Here is a 23810-nt window from a genome sequence, read left to right as displayed (position 1 = left end):
ACTAGGTATGTTAAAAACATGATGCAATGGGGGGAAGATATGCTGAAAATTAGAATGCTGCAAACCATATGCTGAAAATTATCCAGTCTAACTGTTCCGGTCTATCTCCAATTATAGACCGGAACAGATATGCTGCAAACCACACCTAACCTGAAAATTAGAATCAACATAAGACAATGCAAAAAAGTAAAATTTAACAAAATGTTACATCACTGGTCTCATAATCAAAAATCCTAAGCAACCAGGCACATGAACTCTAAAGTATTGACCAATTGTGTTGTTTGATAAGAAGTCTGATGTGTTTGGCCTGCAACCAATACAGCCGATGCATAGATGTTGGATTCTCACATCAGTTCATAAACCACACACCCACACCAGTAACTAGCACCAAAAGCCTCATCTTCCAGCTATTACAAGCAGAGGAGAAATCATTCCTTGAATCTCTTGCAAAGAGCGCTGTATTTGGATTTCTTCTGCAATCATGCGCTTAAGATTCCTAACGTAGATCCTCAAATTGTTGTTAGACTGAATATCATCTGCACGCATCTCAAGAACCTTCTTTGTCAAGCTCATCAGAAACCTTGCATGGCGTGGGGACGTAGCATTCTTGTGCAGAAAACGTAGGAGCAATCTAAGCTCATCGACGTCCAAGTTTGCCACACACTTGAGCAGCTTCTTCCTAGCCACCAGCTCCTCCATCACAGCAACTACACTACTTGCGCTCTTTTTACTCAGTGCCACAACAAGCGCCTCCTTGTGCCAAAATTTCTTCAAAAGCTTATCATGTTCGGCAAGCTTCACCTTTGCTGCCCTCGGAATGACATAATCTGTATCCTGTGGCTTCTCACTCTTGCCTCTGTGAAAGTATCTATAGTTCGTTGGCCTCAGAACTTGCTTCTCAGGTTCAGGAATGAACCCATCAAGCTCACTAGCAGCATTTGTCCCGTTTGCCTCCTCTTGCTTCTTCGTCTTCTTCATACCCATGTAAATGACCCCATCCGATGTCCCAACAACCCGAGCATTGCCGGATGGGGAGAACCCGACTGACAAGAGCTGGGCCGGGTACCTCATCGAGTGAGTGATCTTGAAGGTCGCAAAATCGAAGCTCTTCATGTACCCATCGATGGAGACGCTGAGAAGCCTCGGTTCCCCACCGTCGTCGCTGGGGCTCTCATTCTTGATCCTTCCGAGACATAAGGCAGTGACTGTCTTGTTGTGGCTCTCTATCGTGTGAGTCAGCTTCCCACCGCTAATGATATCCCAGATCTTGACCACGTTACCACCTGCGGTGGCAAGAAGTCCGCCCGAAGGCAAGAAGAGCACGCTCTCAACGGGATCCCCGTGGCTGAAGCCCAGCAAGAGGTTCGAACCGGGCGGGACACGGACATCCCAGAGCTTGACGGTGTGGTCATAGGAGCCGGTCGCGAAGACCTCGGGGCTGGTGGGGGAGGCGGACCCGGCGCGGATGTAGTCGCGGTGGGCGCCAGGAAAGGAGACCACCTGGGCCTCGGAGGGCACGTCCCAATAGGCGAGGAGGGCGTCGTCGCCGCCGGAGAAGAGGTGGATCTTATCAGCCACTCGGGGGTACCGTACGACGCGGACGGGGCGGGCGTGTGCGCGGAGGCGGCGGAGGGGCGGGCCGGCCTTGTCAACGCGGAAGACCTGGACGAGTCCGGACTCACCGCCGGCAGCGAGGAGGGCGCCATCGCAGCGGAAGGAGGGGGAGTAGGCGACGTCGGAGAAGCCGGAGAGGGGGGAGTGGGGGAGGGGCGCGAGGGAAGGGGATGCGGCGCCGTCGAAGAGGTGGACGGCGGCAGAGCAGGCAGCGGCGACGTGGTAGGGCGCAACCGGCGAGAACTCGAGGGAGGTAACGGGGAGGATGAGGCCGGAGGCGAGCTCGGAGTGGCGGAAGGAGCGCCAGAAGCGGGACTCCGGGGTAAGGGATTGTGCCCGTCGGAGCGGAGGCGGCTTGACGTGGTGCGCGGATTCCACGGGAAAGAAAGGCTTCGACTCGTCCGCCATCGTACTTCGATGGAGGGGTACTGCGGCCGGCTCACATCTTATATACAGAACTCTGACCGCTTCGAGTTGATTTAGGGTTTGAAGTTTCTGATTTATGCACCGCTATAAAATAATTCTATTTCCTTTCAAAATTAGGAAAATTTACTGACAAAAGCCCTCGTTAATTTATTTTTATCGGATGGCGCCCTTCACTTATCGGATGACCCCCCCGAGTATTATTCTTTTAATAAACAGATAAACATACCCTAAACCTTTTAGGCTTATTACTTTTTTTTGGGAGGGTTTACATGTGATGATAGAACACCTAAGATCCATTAATTTAGCACAATTAGTTACATAAACAACAGTAATAAATCTAAGATGAGAGTGATGCCAACTTCTACTTTGGTACCTTTGGACAAGAACTGCAGCAAGTTTCACTGTATAAACAGCACAAGTGCATGAAAACATGCATGGAGGTCTAGCCATATCTAACCCATGAATGTTCATCTTGCAAAAGAGAGAAGGATTGACAAACCAGAACAAGAGCTTCAATTATAACCACCAACGCAGTTGAATGCTGTAGAAAAAATGGAGATGAGAAACATCAACGTAGCAGCATATGTGTAAGTCCAGAGTGTGGGATAAGAAAAATGTGGAAGTAATACAGACTCATAATACAACATGGGAATATGCTTCATAGTTGACTTCAGCCTGTGTCTGGATCTAGAAATCCTGAAGGAGAACAAATACCTTACACACAGGCCGTGAGCAGTGTATTATTGATTAGAATGACAAGACAACCTTGCCCATAAGAGAGCAGAGCTATTATAATGTGAATCGCAGAGATACATGTCTCATGTCCGGGTAGCACACTGGTCCATCAATGATAAGCCCATCTAACATAGCTTCTCAAGATTCTTGCGGAGTCTCAAATCTTGAAGGTGTGTCAATTCCAATCATACAGCACAGTCCTGATATCAAAATTATGAGCAGCACAATTGCCTGAAAGAGAGAAATATCAATAGCATGCCATTAGGAACTTTCTGAAGGAAGAACAAGAAATAGATACTGAAACAACCTATGTGTCTCGTGCTAATGCTAATTTCAGTATAGAATTGACCCACAAGTATGATTTTCTATGCAATCTCTAAATAATTGGAATCGACAGAAAATAGTAAATTGCAGATTAACGATAACATTTCTGCAATTAGAACATGGTCGGTTTGATAACTTTTCATATAATAGACCATTTATGATTTTTTTTTTGTGCAAAAAAAATGAAATAATTAAAGAACCTCAGCATCTGAAAATTAAAAGGAAAAAGGAACTCACTCACTGCAATGTGATCATCAACATTAGTTGCTACTGATATTTTCAATAGTCACTTAATCAGAAGAATTAACCTCAAGTTTGATGCCATAAACGAGAACCAACCAAAGAGCTTACCACAAATATCCCTTCAAGGAGTGATGATTTTATTTGGCAAACTCCATCACAAGTTGAGTTAGCAGATGCTTGGCCTTGGGGGCTTTCTGCAAGAAACCTTACTGCCAAATGGGCGGGGTACTGAGTTGTCCTGTATGGTCTCGAAGCATAGAGAATCGTATACTTGGCACCAGACTGCTTTAGCATATCGACTACATTAGATAAAGCCTCCCCTGCATATAACAACAAATCGATGTAAAAATAACTGCAGTTCTTATTCTATGTGAAATATCACCAAAAACCATTCTTTAAAAACTAACAACAAACCTTCTGATGGAGTGCGGTCTGATTCTTTAGAGTCTCCACTGCACAAAACAATCAAATCCATCTTCCCACTTATTCTTGAAGCCAAAATATCCTACGTCATTTAAAATTTAGAATTTAGACAATTAACAATTAGATGAAACTATAGAGGCATGATTAACAAGTCAAACACAATTAATTTACATGAACAGAATGTAGGCCTTCAAGTTTCTTGTTTCCGCCATCGAGAGAACAGGAGTCCAAGTATGCAATCCGATTCACTCCTAACCCTTGGCCACAATTTTCTCCAAAACCTTTTACTAAAGAATTTTCCAGCATCTCCTGGTCATCTATGGCAACATATGGAAATGCCATAGAGAAGTTTGAAGTTGTGAACGAGAGCTAGATAGCAACATAGAAAAGTAAGATCTAAATATCAAGACTTGACCAAAAATTTGATTGCGAAAACACATAAAAGAACAAGCAAATTTGGCTACCTTTAGAATGTCTATCAAAGAAGGATCTGGTTGTTTAATACTAGAGATATCTGATGTTTGCAACTACAAGACACGGAAGCACACGGTCAGCAGTTAGTATAGAGAAGCATAAACAAGACAATAGGTTTTATCATAAATTCAGCATGTGGTCAAAATTCAGTTTCTAAAAAAAGAAAAAATTGCTCAATGAACAGTAGAATACAACCAAGACATTGTACTGCCTAATATTCCAATTTGTGATAAACTGTTTCCTGTGACAGGACATAGAACTGAGTCCTTTCTTTTTATCAAATGAACCTCCTATCTCATATTCTTTAAGTGTAAATATGAATTTTAGATATTTCTTTAAGTGTAAGTGTAAAATGAATTTTAGACAGGACATAGATGCCAGATAATTCTTCGTATTCAATTTTAGAAGCAAGCATCCTTTTACCATAAATTAGCAATCCATGTCTCCATAACATCCTTTTTTTTTAATGAAACCTTAATTATGAAGCAACCATGAAGCAACAAGTAGTTGTGTGTTAACAAACTTCATTACCTTTCTTCCAACAAAAACAACAGCAACATCCATGTTATCATTAAGTTTTTCCCGAGTGCACTACAAAAGATATGTCCAAGTCAAATATTACAGGCGCCACAAATTAGCAGTTTAAGTTAAATCAAGAAAATGCTTCGAATCGTAATAGCTAATCATCAAGTGGACAACTTACCACAACATTTGACCAACCTCCTTCAGACAAAACCAATTTTGCCAAATCCTTTGGGGAGAATGTTCGGTAGTCAACAGATTCTTTATTGTCATGATGTGATGATCTGCAAAAAAGCAGAACACTAGTTTCAGATAAAAACTTTGCATGGAAACATATAAAACAGAAACATCATGCATTATAAAAATTGCAGCAAGGCATAAGAAGTAGGTGAACATCATCATCAATGTTAGGGCTACTTATATAAAGATGAATTTTTGTATATCAAACCTAACCACACCATCAATTTTGTTTTAGATAATGCATTTGCAAGTAATCACAAGAGGTTTAAACTTTTATTCCTGTGCGCTCTAGTTTCACTTGTTCAATGGCAACAGATTCCCATCTGAGTGATCCATCATTAACTTCGAATTGAAAGTATCAAGGCCCATATCCTTCTGTCAACGCCCCACATTACCAATAAACTTACATTTAAGCTCACAGTTTTCACTAATCATGAACATCTCTAGCTGCTGCTTGTCATTTGTCCCATGTCCAAGATCACAAGAGGCTGTGAAATCAACCTCAAGATAACCAAGGAATAGGAATATCTGCCTATAATAAAGAACAAAGAGATACATGAAAACAAAGAGAGATGTAGTGATTCTCCGTAAGGATTAAAACAGAAGATACACTCACCACTTTTTCCTTATTTAGTATCTTCCCTTTCTAAAATAAACCGATATCCCCTCACTTGCAAGCCACCATCATGAATATTCCATTAGATTAAAAGAGGAGATTTTCCTTGAGTTCTAAATGTTTATCTAGATTTGTCGAGATCTTAAAGCAGATGAATTCAAGAATTTTCTTTTAACAATTATATGTTTTTAATAATCAAGATCCAATATTGCTTAACACAATACCCACAATCTTTTAAAACTATCAAAACATTTCAGCCAGGAATTAACAAAAACCAAAATTATACTAAACATCATGCTTCAGAAGTCTACTTGTAAAGAAAACACAGAAACTTCATCAAGAATTCCCTTTTATATCTTCACGATGTTACCTAAAGAAAGATTTAGATAATTAGACCCTTTTCCATATCAGGTCATGTTCTTTTTGGTTCCATTAAGAGGACAATGGAAATAAAGAAGAGAATTTCAGCCATGTTTCTAGTTAGAGACTTTAATATCACATGATTGATAGTTTTATACTTACAAATTACAATTAACTCTATAGTGGTTTGATCTTTTCCTATACTCTCTACATTAATAGAATAGAACTTCAAAAAGATGAGAGGATTAGAAAAGGTACATATCTTATGTTATTTGGTGACAAGTTCTAACAAGAATGTTTACTTCCACCTCATCTAAAACCCTTTTTTTTCTTTATGATCAATATGGATGATCAAACAGATATTCAAGGTTGACAAAAAATGAAAGCAGAGCAGCAGGACAGACTACTATAGTGAGTCTAGTGACTGCAAAAGTCTGCAAACAAGCTACAACTAGAATATGTATATGTTAAAACAAAATGATGCAAAAAGAACTTGCTATCATTTCCAAAATTGTAAATCATCGGTAAGAATTTCAATGATCATAAAGTTTCATATCCAAGCATAAAAGGTGAAAACGAGTAAAACAAAAGGCAAGCATCAATGATTAAACACAATATATCAACATTAGTAGTATAACACAAATGGGGACAATGTCAATTGTGCTATTCAGTCATCACTATCGTAACAAAAAAAATATTAATAAGAAATCATTAATAATTTGCTTCAAAGGATCAAATCACATGTTATCCTTCTAGTACCCCGCCCCCTTAATTGCCCCCCATCTTGAACTGAAAACAGGAGTTCAATACCCAAAATGTTGAGGCGACCAAAGAAAAGCAGGCCCCGTGACAGGGGATCCCAACAACTGCGGCATCTCTGCCGCAAGGAACACCACTGCTAACAGGACAGCCCTAATTCTCCCCATCCCCTGCATACAGTTGATATATGTCAAACAAGACAGTCTCAAGAAACAAGAAGTCAAAATCTACTAACAGAATCAAGAAGTACAGAATGAAATACACATTAGATCGAATCCAATTCATCAAATACAATATAGGCGTCCAACATCAAACCGAACAAGGCTGTGAGACATCAGCCAAAAGAAGACCACAAAATTCCTAGACCACAAACAACGGTGGCGGAATAAATGAATCCCGTTCGGAAAACTCCGTTTCGAAAGAAAAAAGCAAAAGAAACGAAGAACCCATTTCGATTGAAAAGTTAGGGTTCCGAATCTGATCGAGGAAACTACAGAAGCGAGAGAAAAGCATATAAGCTATCACCCTATCGATCTGCAGCGAAATTGGCGATAAAGAGGGAAAAAGAAATTAATGGTCGAGACCGTACCCTCAAGATGAGCCGATCGGGATCGCCCCTCAAGAACTGGAATCCAATCTCGCCGAGGCCAGCGACGTGGACTCAGCTTAAAGAAGCAGCGGCCATTCCGTAATTAATGGGTAGGCTAATGGCAATTGAAACTGGAACGTGAGGCTGCTACGTGGATGATGATCATTGGGGAGTGGATCGCATCCGTACGATGGCGGGTCGGATCCCGCAACCTACTATGAACGGTCCTGATGGACACACGGCCACCCGCGGCGATATGCAATGCCTCGTCCCTCATATTGCTACGAAGCAAATCAATTGGTGTTTGAACTGGAAAACTATAACATATAAAGATGTAACATATTATATATATCCCAATTTGAATCACTAATGTAACAGTTAAATAAGGAATTCGAGATCATTATTAGGGCAAACATGACAAAATCGAGTAGTAGACGAGTCAACATTGATGACACAGTGAAACTACATCTGATGTTGGCATCATTCTCTGGCTGCAGATAATACTACAACTCAGTTGGCATCTTCATCGGGCTCAGATCTAAGGATAGGCAGGCTTCTTCTGTATTGAGGAGATGTCAGCCTCCTCTCCAATGGTGTTTTCCTTTTGCTCACAACAAATCTGTTCACCCCCTTTCTCATAGGCATTATCTCTGGGAAATCTTCATCAGGAATGTTGCTTAGTTCGGAGATATCTTTTATCTGAGCGGCTCGACGGAACCATCTTGCTGCTTTTGCCTCCTCTGACATGTCAAGAGGATCAGGTTCGGTGACGGCAGATCCTTCTAAGCTCTTTCCGCTAAAGCTCGGTTTCCAGCTCTCACTCGCACTCCTAGAATTTTCTGTCAGCTGAGAACTGGCAGAAACGCTAGGACCACTATACGTGTTCTTTTGAGAGAAATCATTGCTTGGGATCTCACTCTGGTTTCTCCATGAGGTATTCAGCGGTTGAGCTGAATTTGCAGAGCCTCCAACATTATATGCATCCATTTTACGGTAAGTCAAATCCATACTGGGAGGGTTTGTGCTAGTAGTCCCATGGTAAGACTGATTGGCAGACCAATTCTCCGTCTGCCGTGTTGCATTTCCACCAGATTCTGAGTTAGCAACACCAGTCATGGACTCTTCAGACTTCTCAGTCTCACTCCGAGCCTTCTCATGCAATGTAGAGCCTTCAGTCGGAGAAGTTTCAGGCTGCTTATCTTTCTTCGCAAAGTAGTCTGGCGGAAACGGTACAAAGGGAACAAAATTGCCACTATTGGCCTGCTCCATGGCTATCCGCCTCTTGTATTGTAGTGATGTTAGAGAACGATCTTTCTTTTTGCTGACTATGAATCGATTCTCACCTTTACGCATGGGCATGATTTCTGGAAAGTCATCACCAGATATGGCATTTGCCATATCCCTGACGTTATCAAGCTCTGTGACTTTTTTAGACCATCCCTTGGAAGCGTCAAAGGAATCACTGTCCCTGCTTTCAGCTGAGCTTTCAGACTCCTTAAACACAGGATCACCCAGCTGGCTAGCTTTTGGAGAAGCTGAATCTTCTGTATTTAGAGATTGTTTATTATCTGGATTAGAATTTTTACTAAACATATCTGCAGGTAAAGGCACAAAAGGTACAGAATCAGGATCTGTCCTTTGGTTTACCATTCCCTGCCTATAATCTGAAGAACTAAATCTACTCCCTGTAGAAGAATTATCCCCTCCAGCAACCACCGGATGGCTTGTTTCTGATGAAGTTGATGAGCGACCAAGTATCCTGTCCAACATCTGACTGATTGAAGATTCTGAAGGTTTATGGGAGTTCATTCCATTTGATCGACCAGGCTGTAACTCATGACCCTCAGAAAAGCCAGAATTTCCCAAGTTACTTCTGTTCTGAGCATTAGCCAACCTCCTTTCTAAGGGTGTTTTTCTTGTGCTAACAACAAACCTGTTCATCCCTTTCCGCATGGGCATGATCTCTGGGAAATCCTCATCATCTATTGCACTGCTCAAATCTGCAGCATCATCTAGCTGGGAAATTTTACTGAACCATCTTTCTGCCTTCTCATCATTGGCAGCCAACTTCCGCTCAATTTCAGACTTATCAAGGTTGCTTCGTTTAAGGATCTGCTCGACAGTTGAACTTCCATTATATCCTAAATGAGCATCTGAGGGAGCAGTACCAAATGGGCTTCCTCCGGGACGTTTGAAGTCACACCTTAAGCAAGACATGTTCCTTGAAAAATTGAAGAAATCACATCTAGAATATGTGAAACAAAAAAAAAAAGTAAGTATCAACAAAGAAACCAACATCAGAGATTAACATAGAGAGCTTAGCAAAGAAAAGCTTACTGAGGACACTCCCACTCTCCATCACTCAAGATCTTTTTTGGTCGTGCTTCATTGCATTCAAGACATCCCATATTCCTCGCAAAATTCATGAAACTACATCTGCACAACAACAAAATAGATACCAGTAAACTTTCTACTAATAGGAAACAGATAAGAAGAATCAAACCACATAGGTTCATCTTTTGAACATGTTAAGACTTTTCTAAGAGAAAATCATGATAAATGTAACTACAGGAAGTTATTTATCACATCATTTATGACTAAGTTCCACACAGGAAACAATAACCTGAAAAACCAAAAATCAACCAAACTAGTTCATAATTAGATAAATCCAAATGAGCAATCATTTTATCACAAACCTCATGGCAAAAAATCATTCACCTTTTTATTGCTCATGCTTGAGGCACCATGACGTTCTAAAGGAATGCCCCTCTATAGAAATGGGCACTGCTGCACACTACCATGCTGCGGCATGTGCCATGGATATACATGCTTATCCTATGATGTATAAAATTAAACCTTACAAGAATGTTCTTACATTTATAATTTTTGGGACAAATACTGTCTCCTAAAGAGCATGAAGCATCAAAAAAGTTAGGCAACCATGATTTTCCATTAATACTAAAGCTTAAGACCGGCAAGTACCTCTATGACCACCATCCTTGCAGAACACAGTTGGCAAGTGTAGTGAGTTTCAAAATATGCCTCAGCAAGAGAGGCTTACCTGCATGCAGAAGCAGCAAGGAGGGAGAAGACAGGGGTTTTGATGCCGGAGACTTTTGGTTGATCCTGATATCCCATAGCATCATGGTCAGTTTCCCTCCTCTACCTCACCTCTGTTCTTATCCTCTTCTGTTATTTTACCTTTCCTATGCTCTTACTCTCCTATTTCTCCGCCCTGTACTGATTCCAGTCCTCAGTATATAGAGAGCCAGTTGTTAGGGATATAAAGTGCGACTGAAAGAAAGGGTAAACTGCGACTGATGGCAAGCCACTGCACAAGGTTCCCATGGATGCACAATGCAGCCATGTTGCTACTAGCACGGATCTGCCTTGAATTGCCCATTTCATGTCAATCAGAGGCAATCCAGGAGATCATATTACAGTACTTGAATAGCTGTCCTATGAAGCTCCATGGAAGTAAACAAGTTATTTACTTTGTCTTACAAAAAAGATATCTCATCTAATTGTAAAGTTTACCAAACATGAGAGCCAAACAGATATTCCATCAGGCTTTCTAATAAAATTAACATACATAAAGGTTTTAAACCTTCATCTGACCGAAAAATAACCTCAATATATAGGTTACACATTAGCAATCACTTCAAGGTTTTCCAAGGATCTGTTGACTGAACTTTCTAGGTCAGATATAATCGAGGAACATTGGAATCTCATAGTTAATATGAATGCCAACAGTCAACGCACTTGAACCCAAAAAGAGGATGCAACAAGCATCCACTTGCTCCACTTACACATACAGGATGTTGCTAGACCATTTTGGTTGACGTATTAATCTACTTAATTTTTTTATAAAAGATGGTGCGCAAGGACATAAAATTTAATCTTTAGTTATTTTTAATACAAGATGGCATGAAAGGACATTAAACTTAAGCATTACAGATAATACTTAAGATTTAATATATGCCAGAAAGAGCCATCAGCTAAAGCGCTATTAAGAACATAGTGAAACAAAAAATGTATGGTACACCTCTTCTATGTCCTATAAACAAACATAAAGTTTTAGTCCTCACAATTACAGCTGAAACTTCAGAAGAATTATAGTTGATTCATATACTTCAGAATAAAGCTTTTGTGAAGTGCTTCTATGACCTCATATACTGTATCATTCACTCGTATAGAAGGAAATAGCACCACAGAAATTTAATCAATATATATACAGATAGAAAACATTCTTCAACACAATATCATGTCGAGGAAAAAGGCTTCATAACATAACTTACTTTGGGCAGATCCAGTCACCTCTTTTCATTTCAATATTTTGCCCAGTAGGCCTGGAGAAGTGCTGCTTTGTGACAGTTTGTCTAGGAGTCATCTCAGTTAACCTGGCCTCTGGACTTGTAACACTCAATCTAAATAGCTGAACCAACAGACTTTGAATAGCTGCTTCAGTAAGGTCTCTAGTTGTTAAGAAGCTCTCGTCACGAGTTGCAGTAGAACTACAAGCATAGCTCAACAAATATCGCATAATGTCAACAGTCTGTGCCCTCTCAGATTCAAGCACCTAATATCATCCAGACAATTAAAATGTGGTCAATTAAATTTTAACTATTTTTCTAAATGGAAACATTGATAAATTTATCACTACATCTATTTCCTTCCAGCTGGGGAAAAGGGCTTGACTGACGTTTAATGCTTAGATAATATTTCCAACGTCAAGGCTTTTAATAGAACAAATTTAACTAAATCAAACTGCATTACAATCTAGCCAAGACACACTTGAACAAATTCTATAAATGATTTCTGTCCTAAGATTGGGGTGGAATGGATAAGGTGTGAAACAGTTGAATATGAATTGCTCTTCTACATGTAACACTACACAGAACCCAGAACAGAAAGCCTTTTTCCAAGAGTAACAAATTATAAAGCAATTGAAACATGAACATAAACCAGTGAGGTAGATGTTAAAAACTAATAACACTATAATGGCATATATAAGCGGTTATTTATAGTATGTCCATTATACTCACTATTACATTTATCGCATTGCATCATAAATCTCATTGGTTTATCATTATGCCATTATTTATTAAAAAAAGGGGGATCAACTATATACGAATAAACACCAATGAAACTCATTATAGGAGTCACCCTTCAGGTTAAGTATAAGGAAATAAAAGAACAAATAAAATTAAAAGAAAAGTTCAGGAAACATTAAAATATTTGCAATCAATCACGGATCCCATAACAAGGTTATGAGTTTTTTTCATGGGATTTCCTGTCACAATGTTATAATTTTGTTAGGCTACCATGTGACTGATGAAGAAGAGTGTATTTTCATGTTTAGTTCACTAGACTTACTTTAGTTCCATCAGCAACCACGAATGACTGCAAACGCCTTACTGAATTTGCACCATTCTTAAACAAGAATGGCGAGCCATTCTCCACAATAATCTCGATATCTTTCTTTGCCAGCATCCTAATACGTCAATAAACAGTAAAATCAGATGAACTACTGAGGAACAAACAAACAAGATTTAATTATAAGAATAGCAAGAGACAGCAATGGTAGAACAAATACATGAATCCAGATTAAGCTCAGTGCTCATAAATTTCAATCCCAAAAGCATAAATTTTAATGATAAAACCACCACAGCACCTCAACAAATCAGGTTTATCTCTTGCAAAAGAAAGGCAGGCTTGGGCAGCCTTCACAAATTCCTCGGTCAGATCCTCTCCAGCCAATAACGAATCATCATCTTCCTCCCCAACAGCCACGGAGTCCTGCCTATCATAGTAACCTCCGGCGACTAGATAATCAACAAGTTTCCTCCACTCCGGCCAAGAACGCATGGCACCGGCGTGGGAGGTCGGCGCCGAGGCCACCGCCTCGCCATGGTCGTCCCTGGCGCCGGCCAACTGGGTGTGGAACCGCTCTGCAGTTACAACCGAGAAACCAAGCCGAAGACGCGGGTGTAATGGGCGGAAGTGATGGGACGAATAGGAGGAAGCGGTGCTGGCGGCGGCGGACAGGGCGGCAAGGGGCACGGCGCGGTGGCGGGCGAGGCGGAGGGCGGAGGGGCGAGGGAAAGGGGTGGCAAGGAGAACGAGGAGCCTAGCGACGCCGCCCATCAACGGAGGCGGGGCGAAGACCTTGGAGAGAGAGAGAGAGAGTACGAGGGTTTTAGGAGGCGGCGCTTCTCGACGGAGCTTGTGGAGTGCGTGGAGATTATAACAATTGGGATGACCGCGACACACGACACTCGTTGACGTCACGACTTTGGGTACGACTAGCGACGACAGACTTCTGTGGTGACTTAAGTCGAGGTCCAAATCGCCCTTCAAGAGCAATATGTGCCATATACAACCAGTCTCCGAATCAGAGATAATACTCAAATTGGATGACCAATATCGGATCCGGATCCGGATCCTGATCCGAACCGATATCAGTGGGTGGGGTATGGATCCAAAATAACACCCACTAAAAAGCCAAATCCAATACACTTAGCATAAACAACTTTATGCTGCCAAATTCTGATAAATATATTTTATATATTTTTGAAAAAATAAATGACGAAGATAATAAATTATTAAATTCTTTACCAACTAAATTACTTAATATTTTTATAAAAAAAATATTTACTATAATATAAAGTCATACATAGTGTAATTTATCTTAAACAGAATATATTGTCTCTGCATCCTTTCTGGGTGTGTGCAATTTGTAATCTTTAAGATATTATTGTATTCACTTATGTTTCCTTATCTATAATTAATTAAAACTATATTCTTAAAAAAGCCCTTCAATAATAATAATTAGCTTATTTAACATGAAAGAGGTTCAAGTTATTGTTTTAATATTTACTTAAAATACAAATAATACATGATGTTTACCTCTTGGATCCTTCCATATCTAATTTTTGAACTCAGTATCCAAGTTGATTCCAATCATTTTTTACTATGTAATTTAGATTTAGATTGGAATCATAAAAAGAATGATCTAAATCAAACATGCAGTAAAAGAAAGCAGAAGCAGTGATCACTTCTTCTTCTTGTTCTTCTCGTTCTTCTTGTGCTTGTTCCCACTTTTTACTCTCTTAATTCTTTTTAGTGACTCTGTGCATGAAGCAGACTTGTTGAATTCATTCCTTGAAGAAAAGCTAAACTCCAACACCCATGAAATCGATGAAGGGAATGCACTTCTTCTTTCGATCACCATCAGTTTCACTTGGCAGGAAGCCATTGCTGCAATGGTCGACTGCTGATCCTTCAGAAGTTTCATTCCCGAAACTGTATCCGCTTCCTGCACAGGAGAAGCAAACAAGAAAACCGAAGCTCCTGAGGCATATGGGCTTAACTGACATCGAGAGAGAAGAAGAAGAGAGTGGAACACACCAAAGCAGAGCTGCAATGGCTGTTGCTGCTGTGCCATTCCAAAGTCCTTCAAGAAACAGGGCATGGCCCTGCTACCAGTGCAAGTCGAGGAAGACTCATCTCTGGAGCTGGTGATGGAGGACTCGCCACTCCACGCATTGTTATGCCCACTGCTCACCTCCGTTCTCTGCGGCAACGCCTTCCTCCTCCTACAGCCGCTGCCTTGCTCCCTCTCTTTCCTGGCCATGAGTACATGCCACTGGTTCTTGACGGCATTGTCTGTCCTTCCAGGGAAAAGCCTCGCCATAAGCGCCCATTTGTTCCCGTAAATCCTGTGGGAGGCGACAAGCTTCTCCTCTTCTTCCTCACTGAAGGCTGTCTTGTTGATTTTTGGATCCAGTTGGTTGAACCACCTTAGCCGGCAGCTCTTTCCTGCTCCGATGACCAAAGAAGCAAACTTCCATTGTCAAAACTATGGGCTTCAATTTTCTTTCTATCATTTGATCATTTGAGGGCAGAAATCACCATAAATTATTGAATGAAAACTTAAGCTTCAGGAAGAATCATCAAAATTAGAACTTTTTCTTGGTTGCAAACGATGAGATGCAATCATCAACAGGACTGACAACATAAGATATTCCTATCTTGTTGACTCTGATGAAAACCATCACCTGATCTTCCATTTAGCTTGTCGGCAATAAAGTTCCAGTTTTGGGGGCCGTATCGAGCGACAAGATCCATAAGCTTGGCATCCTCTGATGGTTTCCAATGGCCTCTGACGCAAAGCTTGGCCTGCCCGTGATCTCTTCTTCCACTTGACATCCCCCTCTCATCTCGTTCACTCTGTGCAACAATGTCAGGCAAACCTTTACGAGACGAAGGTGATGGTGATGGTGATGGTGGCGAAGAGAAAAGCCTCATCTCCGCCTCGGATTTCTGCGGCTGGTGCCCCATCTACAGGAAGAGAGAAAACGAATTCTTCAAAAGAAATGATTCTGATCAGAAAGGAGAGATTTTGATCCTTCTCTCCTATACGAATTCCTTCCAAGAACTCGTTCCAAACGCATCAAAAAAGGACCTTTCTTGGTGTCTTACGCTCCTCGATATCAACTTTGAAGAAGAACAAAAACAGAGGAAAAAGAGAAAGAAAGCAAGAAGTAGAAGGCCCGAAGGAACAGCCTTAAATGGAAGAAAGAAGGCGGCACGGTTCTCCCTCTCCCCTCTCCCTTAATTTACTCTCACACCGGTCTCTTTCGAGACCGATACGTGAGTGGGGCGGTGGGACTTGCTCCATGTCCAAGTTCAAAGTCAAGAAAAGCCCGAAACCAAACCACCAAGAAGCAAACAAACAAGAACCGGCAACGACATCGCGGAAGCCGCTCGTGCTTGTATTCTTGTAGGAGGAGATGCCGCAGCAACTGCCCTTGTCTCGTTCGCCAATTTCACCCCACCTCATGCTTTCTTCTGTGGCATTTACAGCGTCCTTTTCTGCCTCGAGAGAGACGACAGCGGTGGATCAGACAGTCTCACCAATCCAGATCGTAGATGGTAAAATCTCCCAATCCGATGCCATCAAAATCATGAATTAATTCCATAGTAAACAATCCATTAGGTCCCATCACAACTAGTTATCAGTGCCATCATGGGATCCGACCTTGCACCGGCAAGGAGGAAAAACATCAACTCCTCTCGGTGTCTTTCACCAAACGCTGGATTTGACTGCCGCATTTCCAAAGGTCGAACACCTTTGATGAAACAGCCCACGGCTCATACCTTCGTCCTCGTGATCTCCCAGCCATTCACAGCTCCTAAACTCTATAAACATGCCGCCCAAACCGGCGTCGGCGTCTCCTCGCTGCCCATCTCAATTCTGCAGTCACAAAAACGTGCTCTTGGGAGATCATGGCAGCGATTTGACACCCGAAATCCCCGTCGGATTCTCCTCCTCCGATTAGGTGCCTTGTGCCGACTCCCCCCATGTTGACAGCAGCCTTTGTTGACGACAAGGCAGCGAGCTTTCCTCTGCTGAGCATTCCGGTGAGTGGTCCTTCTGATTGCATCCCCGTATGCAAGTGATAGAGAATAGTACTGCTTCACATACATCAGTAGAACTATCTCAAATCTCACAGCTTGATCATAAATAAGTTCTTCGCTGTTGTTACGAATCTCGATGATGATTTATCATCGATTCTCGTCCATCTCATATGGTGCGAGAAAAATCGATCGAGCCAATTCGTTGCTTCGTTGGAGAGTAAAAGGAGTAGTAGAGTCTCAAGGTCCTATCGACAGTGATTTGGTTGATGGGTTCATTCTACCTCACACTCCGTGATGTCCTCTTATATCAGTACACCTTACAGTGGTGAATAGAATCACTTTGGAAATTTTCTTTAACGCTCGAGTAAAAGAACGTTGTCTTGTGGAAGGTGAAACCTAACTCCAAGAAAGAGAGAGAGAGAGAGAGAGAGAGAGTCTTATCTTTTTCATATTTAGAAGCTAAGAAAGTTAGTGTTGAGATGACTTCTTTTCCTTGCTTAGAAGCATTTGCATTTCTTCAATAAAGCTTATTCTCTTCTTCGATAAAGCTTCTTCAATAATTGTTCTTATCTTCTATTCACGAACGTCATGTTATTATCAACTTGACATCTATTTAAGTATTTCGTCAACTTGATACAAACACTCGATGAGTAAGTGTGTTTACTTCTTATGAGTTACATCCTTTTTCTTTTGTCTTAAGAGAACTCACACACGAACATTCGAACACCATATTATTATCGACTCGATATTTTCGTCAACTCCATACCTCTTATAACCGTGTTTACTTCTTATGAGTTACATTCTCTCTCTTTTATCTTAAGAGAACTCACACATGAACATTACATTAATTAAACACCCGATAATTATACACTGTGCTCTCCAAACTCTCTAAATCCCCTATTACTCTACAACTTTCTGGATACTTATAAGTCAAGCATTAAAGAGACTCTTATTTCTCATCGAATTCGACCATTTTTCGATACCAAATATTGGTAAACTTGCATGAAAACCAAGATTGGCTTCGTGCATGACACATCAAATAATTAGAATCGACGTTCGCATCTTACGTTTTTTTTTTCTTTTAACGAGTAATTAACTAAGATGAGATTTGAGTTTAGGATCTTGCAATGATCTATAAATTCTTTATCGGCCAGGCTAGTCAGCACCTACAGCATTCATTAAGAGGATTACTAACCTCTTTTGACATCATGCATCAGTCTATCAAAAATCGATAACTACGATAGGATATTAAGCACAGGAACATGAGGTGATGATCCTTGCCGATTAGAAATACCAGTGTTGTTTGAAGAAGATGATGATCCTTGCCGATTAGAAATACCAGTGTGGGGTTCCTTGCTCTCAGGCATAGAGAGATGTATCCACGTACCAACGTCACGATGAGTCACCTCCCTGTCCTACTCCTCTACTTCCTCAGGTGCAGATTTCTTCTCTACTTTGACACTTCGCTCTGCATGTGATTGATTACTTTGCTCTCTCACTGTCATGTAGCGGTTGTCAAACTTGGTCATGGAATTCGAGTTCTACTTTGCGATCCATGGCGTCGCCATCGGTAACATGAAACCATGGAAGAGGGATGCATGTTTGTCCCATGAGAGACACACTTGTCAATGACCGGTTTGACGTTGTGAGAAACAATATATACGACTCTTCCATTATTATTGATAGATATCAACTTAATGTTGTATTGTAATGAGTCTATTAACAATTAATATTGTTCTGATGATTTTAATGTCACTGCAACGAGAAGAAGAAGAAGAAGAAGAAGCTATAAAGCGTTCTCTAGCAGGCGGGTGAACTCACTGAAACTTATTCTTCCGTCACCGTCGACGTCGAAGGCACGAATCATCCTCTCACAGTCCTCCAGCTTGAGGCCCTCCTGCAACCCCAACCTCCTCATCACGCACCACAGCTCTCCCGGGCTTATGAACCCGTCCTCGTTCCTGTCGAAGACGCAGAACGCCTCCTTCAGTTCGTCCAAGCTCGCTTTCTTCTCCTCCAGCAGCGCATCAACTTCTTCGACCAATCTGCACTCCCCACCACCACCGTCGACGTCGACTGCTTCTTCTCTCGGACCCAACAGACCGAGCCTCCCCATGATCACCTCGATATCATGGTGGGAGAGTTCTTCTGTGCCGGTGCACCGCCGGTGCTGCTGCTCCTCCTCCTCCATATCAGTCTCAGTCCGAACGATAAAGCATTTGATCTTCGTGTGGCACTTGATCTTTGTGAGGACTGATCTAACAAAGTTCGAGATGAGATCAGAGAGCATCACATCATCCATCAATAAGGTGACAAGTATGTTGGAAGATCTAAAATTTTCTTCAATAGCAGATCGTAAATCGTTTATATAGAGAGACCGGAGCTCTTGCAAAGCTTAGACTCCAATGCAAGTTCATGGAAGCTTCTCGTGGTGCCATCTTCCACTAGTTGCATAGTTTTTGGCATCTCTCATGCAATGAAACTTCCATGCAATGACCTCGAAAGGACCATAAACCAATCCAACATCGTGGATACAATTGGATATGGAAGAAAGGTAGTGCCGATTGATCACCAGATCTAGGTTTTGTAGAATACTGGGGCTTGTTGTGACTTGCGTTGACTGACTCAATAACTTAATCTAGCTGACTGCTTTTAGTCTTCTCTACCTCAGACAAAGTTGATGGAAGCGAAGAGAATTGCTTGCACTGGTAATTCCAAGACAATATATGACGCACTGCCATGAACGTAATCACAGATGACATCACATCACCACTGACGTATACTGGATTGAACTAATCAAACCGAGTTGGATTCGCTTAAGCACCATGCAAGAGCAAGCCAAAATCCAAGATGAGAGAAAGAGAAAGAACCAGAGATATAAAAGGCTATGTTGGAGTGAGTTCTTCCTTTAAATCTCAGTATCATTCATCTCTTTATGGGCTTGTATTGTTCTTAATCATCTCTATGATACTTGGGTTGTAAGACTTGTCTTAGTTCATAATTTGAGTCTGTTAAAATTTGAAGTTAAGGTTGATGAGTTTGATATTGAACTTTTTAATCAATCTAATTATAAGTTCTGAAAGATTTATTTGAACTTTTATCTCGCATGAGAAAAATCTATAAGAGGTGGTTGGTGGCAATGTAATATGATATTGAATGCTGTATATAAAGATATCATTAAGAGATGGATATCATATGTAAAAGTTGAATTTATTTTAAACATCTCTCTCATGATCTCTTTGAATATATTATTGACTATAAGTCAACTTCAAAGATTTGGATCACTTTTGATACATTTGCTTAATTAAAAAAGAATGACTTGACTTTAATATTTAAAGAATGAGTTAGCAAATAATGTCCAAGGTGATTAATCAATTTCTCTATACTTTTGAAGATTAAAAATTTATGTTCAGAAATATACTCTTTGATCTAAATGAATATATTTCTAATATAGAGATGAAAAATTATATTATACATGGTATTCATAATGAATATACATACATATATATATATATATATATATATATATATATATATATAGAATTTTCTTACTTTTTAAGAATATTTGGTTTATCAAATGACACAAATCTCTACATTATGGGAGACAGAAATATATTCTTTACAAATAAAAAAGAAGAAGAATGATGTTGACAAGTCAGAATCTTCTTCAAATGATAGTGTAAATTAAAATAGGACTAAGTGTTATAGATGTGATAAGTAAGGCCACACAAAATAATTAACTATCATATTAATTATTTTTTTTTAAATTATAAATAAAAAAATTCATATGTTATGAATAAGACTAGAGCAAATGTTTTATGGTCAAAACTACTATAGTAGAAAGCATGACATCCATCAATTCTTAGATAGTTGATTAAAAATATGATCATTATCTCACCATACTAAATTTACTAATTTTTGTGGATATAAAAGCAACAATGCAATTATCATGATAGACAATATCATTCACCAAGTGGAGAATATAGGAATCATCATAATCTCAAATAAAGATAATAATTTTATTATATTTAAGAGTCTATACTATCTTTCATGAAAAAAAATCTCTTTTTTGTTACAAATGTAATTGATGTTAATATTCTTATGAAGTCAAGTTTTTTTGTACATAAAAGAATTAAATGTAAATAGAATACACATTTGTAAAATAATCAAATATGTATATATTATTTCAATGTCTAACTCATATGTTGATTAGATGAGTCCAAATGATGATGTATCAATTGATATGCTAGACTTAGTTATATAATTTTTTAAATAAAATATCATGAGATAGAAAAATCATGTTAAGGATCTTTTTAATCTTATTATCTTAAGTAGTAATGAAGTTTATGAAAATTATCAATATGGTACACACAAGCAATCTTTTAATAAATTAATTTTATTTATAAAATTCCCTTAAAGCTTGTTTATATAGATCTAATAGGTTTTACATAAACTTCATCTTATTTAGGTTCTCATTATGCTGTTATCTATGGATGATTTTATAATATTTATTTGGATTTTCTTTTTGAAAAAAAAATATTTTTTTAAAAATATAAGAATTCAAGTAAAGGGGTTTTTGAAAGAAGAATCAAAAGACTATCCACTTACAATGATAGTGAGTTCATTTTTACAAAGAATAAGATATCAAGAGGAAGCTTATCCACTTAGGTGTTTTTTTTATATAGATATTTTTTTACAAAGAATATGATATGATATTCTACAAAGAATATAGAACTTTTACAAAGATTACAAAGAGCAATTTAAAAAGAATTGCTAAAGTTTAAAATTATATTTTAAGAGAATTTTAAAAGTTTTATCTTTTATATAAGTTCGATAAAATAAAATTTTAATTAATTAAAATAAAAAATATGATAAAAATTTCTTGATTTAAGCTATTATTTTATGCCTATAAATAAATATGATAACAAGATGGGTAGGTAAGTAAGTCTCTTGGTTTATGCTCCTCCCCTTTGTTCCCATTGGCCAATTGGGTTTGCTTTCCTGCACATAAATTGAGGTGATTCGTTCATACCCCGACGTGAACATGTTCTGCTTTCGTCATTGGCTTCTACAAGAGTTCTGATGTGGGGCCCACTGTTACCCTATCTCCATCTCTGTGTCTTTGCGTCCTATGGTGCAACCCAATCGTGACGTCCTCAACCAGGAGAGAAAGAGAGAAAGAGAGAGAGAGAGAGAGAGAGAGAGAGAGAGAGAGAGAGAGAGGACCACAATCGTCGTCTTTTCGTTCTCTCGGTCTCCTCCTCCTTCACTTCCTCCGTCCCATTGCGTTGCGTTGGGTTGCGGTCTAGGACTTTGCGCTCTCCAATCTTGATCTCGCCTTCGTGTGGGAGTGCGGGATGGCGGCGGCCGAAGACGAAGATCGTGTGCACGCTGGGGCCAGATTCGAGGTCCGTGGAGATGATCGAGCGGCTCCCGAGAGCGGGCATGAACGTGGCCCGCTTCAACTTCTCCCACGGCTCCCACGAGTACCACCAGGAGACGCTGCACAACCTGAGGGCCGCCATGGAGATCACCGGCATCCCCTGCGCCGTCATGCTCGACACCAAGGTCCGTGCTCATTTACCATCACTTCGTTTTTCCTTGTTGTTGTTGTTGTTTGAAGAGGCCGTCGATCTTTGGTCATTGCAGGGTCCTGAGATCCGAACTGGTTTTCTGAGGAATGGCAAGCCCATCCAGCTGAAGAAGGGACAAGAATTGATCATCTCTACCGATTACGGCATCCGAGGCGACGAGAACATGATCTCCATGAGCTACAACAAGTTGGCTGAAGACCTGAAACCAGATGGCGTTATACTCTGCGCTGATGGGACGATCACGCTCACCGTGCTCGCCTCCGACAGCAGTTCAGGCCTGGTGCGCTGTCGCTGCGAGAACTCCGTTCTTCTTGGAGAGAGGAAGAACGTCAATCTTCCAGGCGTCGTCGTTGATCTTCCTACGCTTACCGAGAAGGACAAGGAAGACATCTTGCGATGGGGCGTCACCAATAAGATCGACATCATCGCTCTGTCTTTTGTGAGGAAAGGATCCGACGTTATCGAAGCCAGGAAGCTGCTCGGCGACCATGCGAAGTCCATCATGCTAATGTCCAAGGTCGAGAACCAGGAAGGCGTGGCTAACTTCGACGACATTCTTTCCAAGTCCGACGCCTTCATGGTTGCTCGAGGTGATCTGGGGATGGAGATCCCGATCGAGAAGATCTTCTACGCGCAGAAGTTGATGATCTACAAGTGCAACGTGCAAGGGAAGCCGGTGGTGACGGCGACTCAGATGCTGGAGTCCATGATCGAGTCCCCTCGTCCCACGCGGGCGGAAGCGACCGACGTAGCCAACGCGGTTCTCGACGGCACCGACTGCGTCATGCTCAGCGGAGAGACGGCGGCGGGCGTTCACCCCGACCTATGTCAAAGATATGCCTCGAAGCAGAGTCCTACCTCGACTACGGTGCTGTCTTCGAGCAACTCATGGCGGCGGCGCCTGCTCCCACGAGCCCCTTGGAGAGTCTCGCCTCGTCCGCAGTCCTAACAGCTCGCTCGGCGAGGGCGATTCTCATCATCGTTCTCACCAGGGGAGGAACCACCGGGAAGCTGGTGGCGAAGTACAGACCACCAGTGCCGATCTTATCGATTGTGGCTCCGGAGATAACGACGGACTCATTCGACTGGTTCTGCAGCGACGAGGCTCCGGCGAGGCACGGCTTGGTAGTCAGGGGGCTGATTCCGGAGTTGAGCGGCGGAATGACGAAAGCCACGCACCCAGAGACCATCGAAGAAGCGCTCGAGTTCGCCATGCAGCACGCGAAAGCTGCGGGCCTCTGCGAACAGGGCGATGCTGTCGTCGCACTGCACCGCATGGGATCTGCTTCGGTCTTCAAGCTTTTAACCATCAAATGACGGTCGGCAGAGATTGCAGCTTAGGCTATTTTGGCACTTCTCTTTTATGATTTGCTCTGAAGCTGAAAGAATTTTGATCCTAATATTTTTTTTAGATAACAACTAAATAGGTCAAAAATCTTATTCGAAATTGGTTCTTTACTACTCAGAC

At 40.9% G+C, this 23810-nt stretch overlaps 5 protein-coding genes and 1 pseudogene across 6 annotated transcripts; 1 reads left to right on the top strand and 5 right to left on the bottom strand.

The window, feature by feature from the left end:
* Window positions 1-169: 169 nt before the first annotated feature.
* LOC103992488 (protein SLOW WALKER 1) lies at window positions 170-2088 on the bottom strand. Its single transcript, XM_009412201.3, has one exon. It carries the CDS (start codon window positions 2020-2022, stop codon window positions 397-399), a length of 1626 nt encoding a protein of 541 aa, XP_009410476.2. The 5' UTR covers window positions 2023-2088; the 3' UTR covers window positions 170-396.
* A 536-nt stretch (window positions 2089-2624) lies between these two features.
* On the bottom strand, window positions 2625-7478 carry LOC135642825 (uncharacterized). The gene is made up of 9 exons (XM_065159283.1): window positions 7326-7478; window positions 6788-6906; window positions 4943-5045; window positions 4771-4830; window positions 4230-4292; window positions 3937-4134; window positions 3757-3847; window positions 3451-3662; window positions 2625-3006 (listed from the first exon to the last, which is right to left on the bottom strand). Exons 2-9 carry the CDS (start codon window positions 6901-6903, stop codon window positions 2914-2916), a joined length of 936 nt encoding a protein of 311 aa, XP_065015355.1. The 5' UTR covers window positions 6904-6906; window positions 7326-7478; the 3' UTR covers window positions 2625-2913.
* A 172-nt stretch (window positions 7479-7650) lies between these two features.
* On the bottom strand, window positions 7651-13560 carry LOC135642823 (zinc finger protein VAR3, chloroplastic-like). Its single transcript, XM_065159282.1, has 5 exons — window positions 13000-13560; window positions 12702-12819; window positions 11624-11904; window positions 9663-9761; window positions 7651-9570 (listed from the first exon to the last, which is right to left on the bottom strand). Exons 1-5 carry the CDS (start codon window positions 13470-13472, stop codon window positions 7836-7838), a joined length of 2706 nt encoding a protein of 901 aa, XP_065015354.1. The 5' UTR covers window positions 13473-13560; the 3' UTR covers window positions 7651-7835.
* Window positions 13561-14161: 601 nt separating this feature from the next.
* LOC135642827 (transcription factor CSA-like) lies at window positions 14162-15943 on the bottom strand. 2 transcript variants are annotated; one of them, XM_065159287.1, is made up of 4 exons: window positions 15793-15943; window positions 15386-15668; window positions 14736-15146; window positions 14162-14643 (listed from the first exon to the last, which is right to left on the bottom strand). In XM_065159287.1, exons 2-4 carry the CDS (start codon window positions 15666-15668, stop codon window positions 14501-14503), a joined length of 837 nt encoding a protein of 278 aa, XP_065015359.1. In that variant the 5' UTR covers window positions 15793-15943; the 3' UTR covers window positions 14162-14500. The 2 variants fall into 2 exon arrangements, with proteins under 2 accessions (XP_065015359.1, XP_065015358.1); XM_065159286.1 differs by having other exon boundaries at window positions 15386-15855.
* Window positions 15944-18019: 2076 nt separating this feature from the next.
* Window positions 18020-23659, top strand: LOC135642824 (pyruvate kinase, cytosolic isozyme-like; annotated as a pseudogene).
* On the bottom strand, window positions 18466-19067 carry LOC135642828 (calmodulin-like protein 7). Its single transcript, XM_065159288.1, has one exon. It carries the CDS (start codon window positions 19048-19050, stop codon window positions 18535-18537), a length of 516 nt encoding a protein of 171 aa, XP_065015360.1. The 5' UTR covers window positions 19051-19067; the 3' UTR covers window positions 18466-18534.
* Window positions 23660-23810: the final 151 nt, after the last annotated feature.

This window comes from Musa acuminata, chromosome BXJ3-7, assembly GCF_036884655.1.
Source record: "Musa acuminata AAA Group cultivar baxijiao chromosome BXJ3-7, Cavendish_Baxijiao_AAA, whole genome shotgun sequence".
Classification (NCBI taxonomy): domain Eukaryota; kingdom Viridiplantae; phylum Streptophyta; class Magnoliopsida; order Zingiberales; family Musaceae; genus Musa; species Musa acuminata.
Note: the sequence above shows the minus strand (reverse complement) of the source record. Positions and strands in the feature narration are given on the sequence as shown.

Excerpts from the sequence above, each read along its gene's own strand:
- LOC103992488 (XM_009412201.3), bottom strand. The coding sequence starts at position 2,022 with ATGGCGGACGAGTCGAAGCCTTTCTTTCCCGTGGAATCCGCGCACCAC.
- LOC135642825 (XM_065159283.1), bottom strand. The coding sequence starts at position 6,903 with ATGGGGAGAATTAGGGCTGTCCTGTTAGCAGTGGTGTTCCTTGCGGCA. Across the intron at positions 3,848-3,936 it reads AAGGCCTACATTCTGTTCAT|GATATTTTGGCTTCAAGAAT; the intron begins GTAAATTAATTG and ends TAAATGACGTAG. Across the intron at positions 3,663-3,756 it reads AGACCGCACTCCATCAGAAG|GGGAGGCTTTATCTAATGTA; the intron begins GTTTGTTGTTAG and ends TGTTATATGCAG.
- LOC135642823 (XM_065159282.1), bottom strand. The coding sequence starts at position 13,472 with ATGGGCGGCGTCGCTAGGCTCCTCGTTCTCCTTGCCACCCCTTTCCCT. Across the intron at positions 12,820-12,999 it reads GATAAACCTGATTTGTTGAG|GATGCTGGCAAAGAAAGATA; the intron begins GTGCTGTGGTGG and ends TTGACGTATTAG. Across the intron at positions 9,762-11,623 it reads GGTGACTGGATCTGCCCAAA|ATGTAGTTTCATGAATTTTG; the intron begins GTAAGTTATGTT and ends GTTGTTGTGCAG.
- LOC135642827 (XM_065159287.1), bottom strand. The coding sequence starts at position 15,668 with ATGGGGCACCAGCCGCAGAAATCCGAGGCGGAGATGAGGCTTTTCTCT. Across the intron at positions 15,147-15,385 it reads CAAGCTAAATGGAAGATCAG|GAAAGAGCTGCCGGCTAAGG; the intron begins GTGATGGTTTTC and ends TCATCGGAGCAG. Across the intron at positions 14,644-14,735 it reads GCCATTGCAGCTCTGCTTTG|GAAGCGGATACAGTTTCGGG; the intron begins GTGTGTTCCACT and ends TCTCCTGTGCAG.
- LOC135642828 (XM_065159288.1), bottom strand. The coding sequence starts at position 19,050 with ATGGATGATGTGATGCTCTCTGATCTCATCTCGAACTTTGTTAGATCA.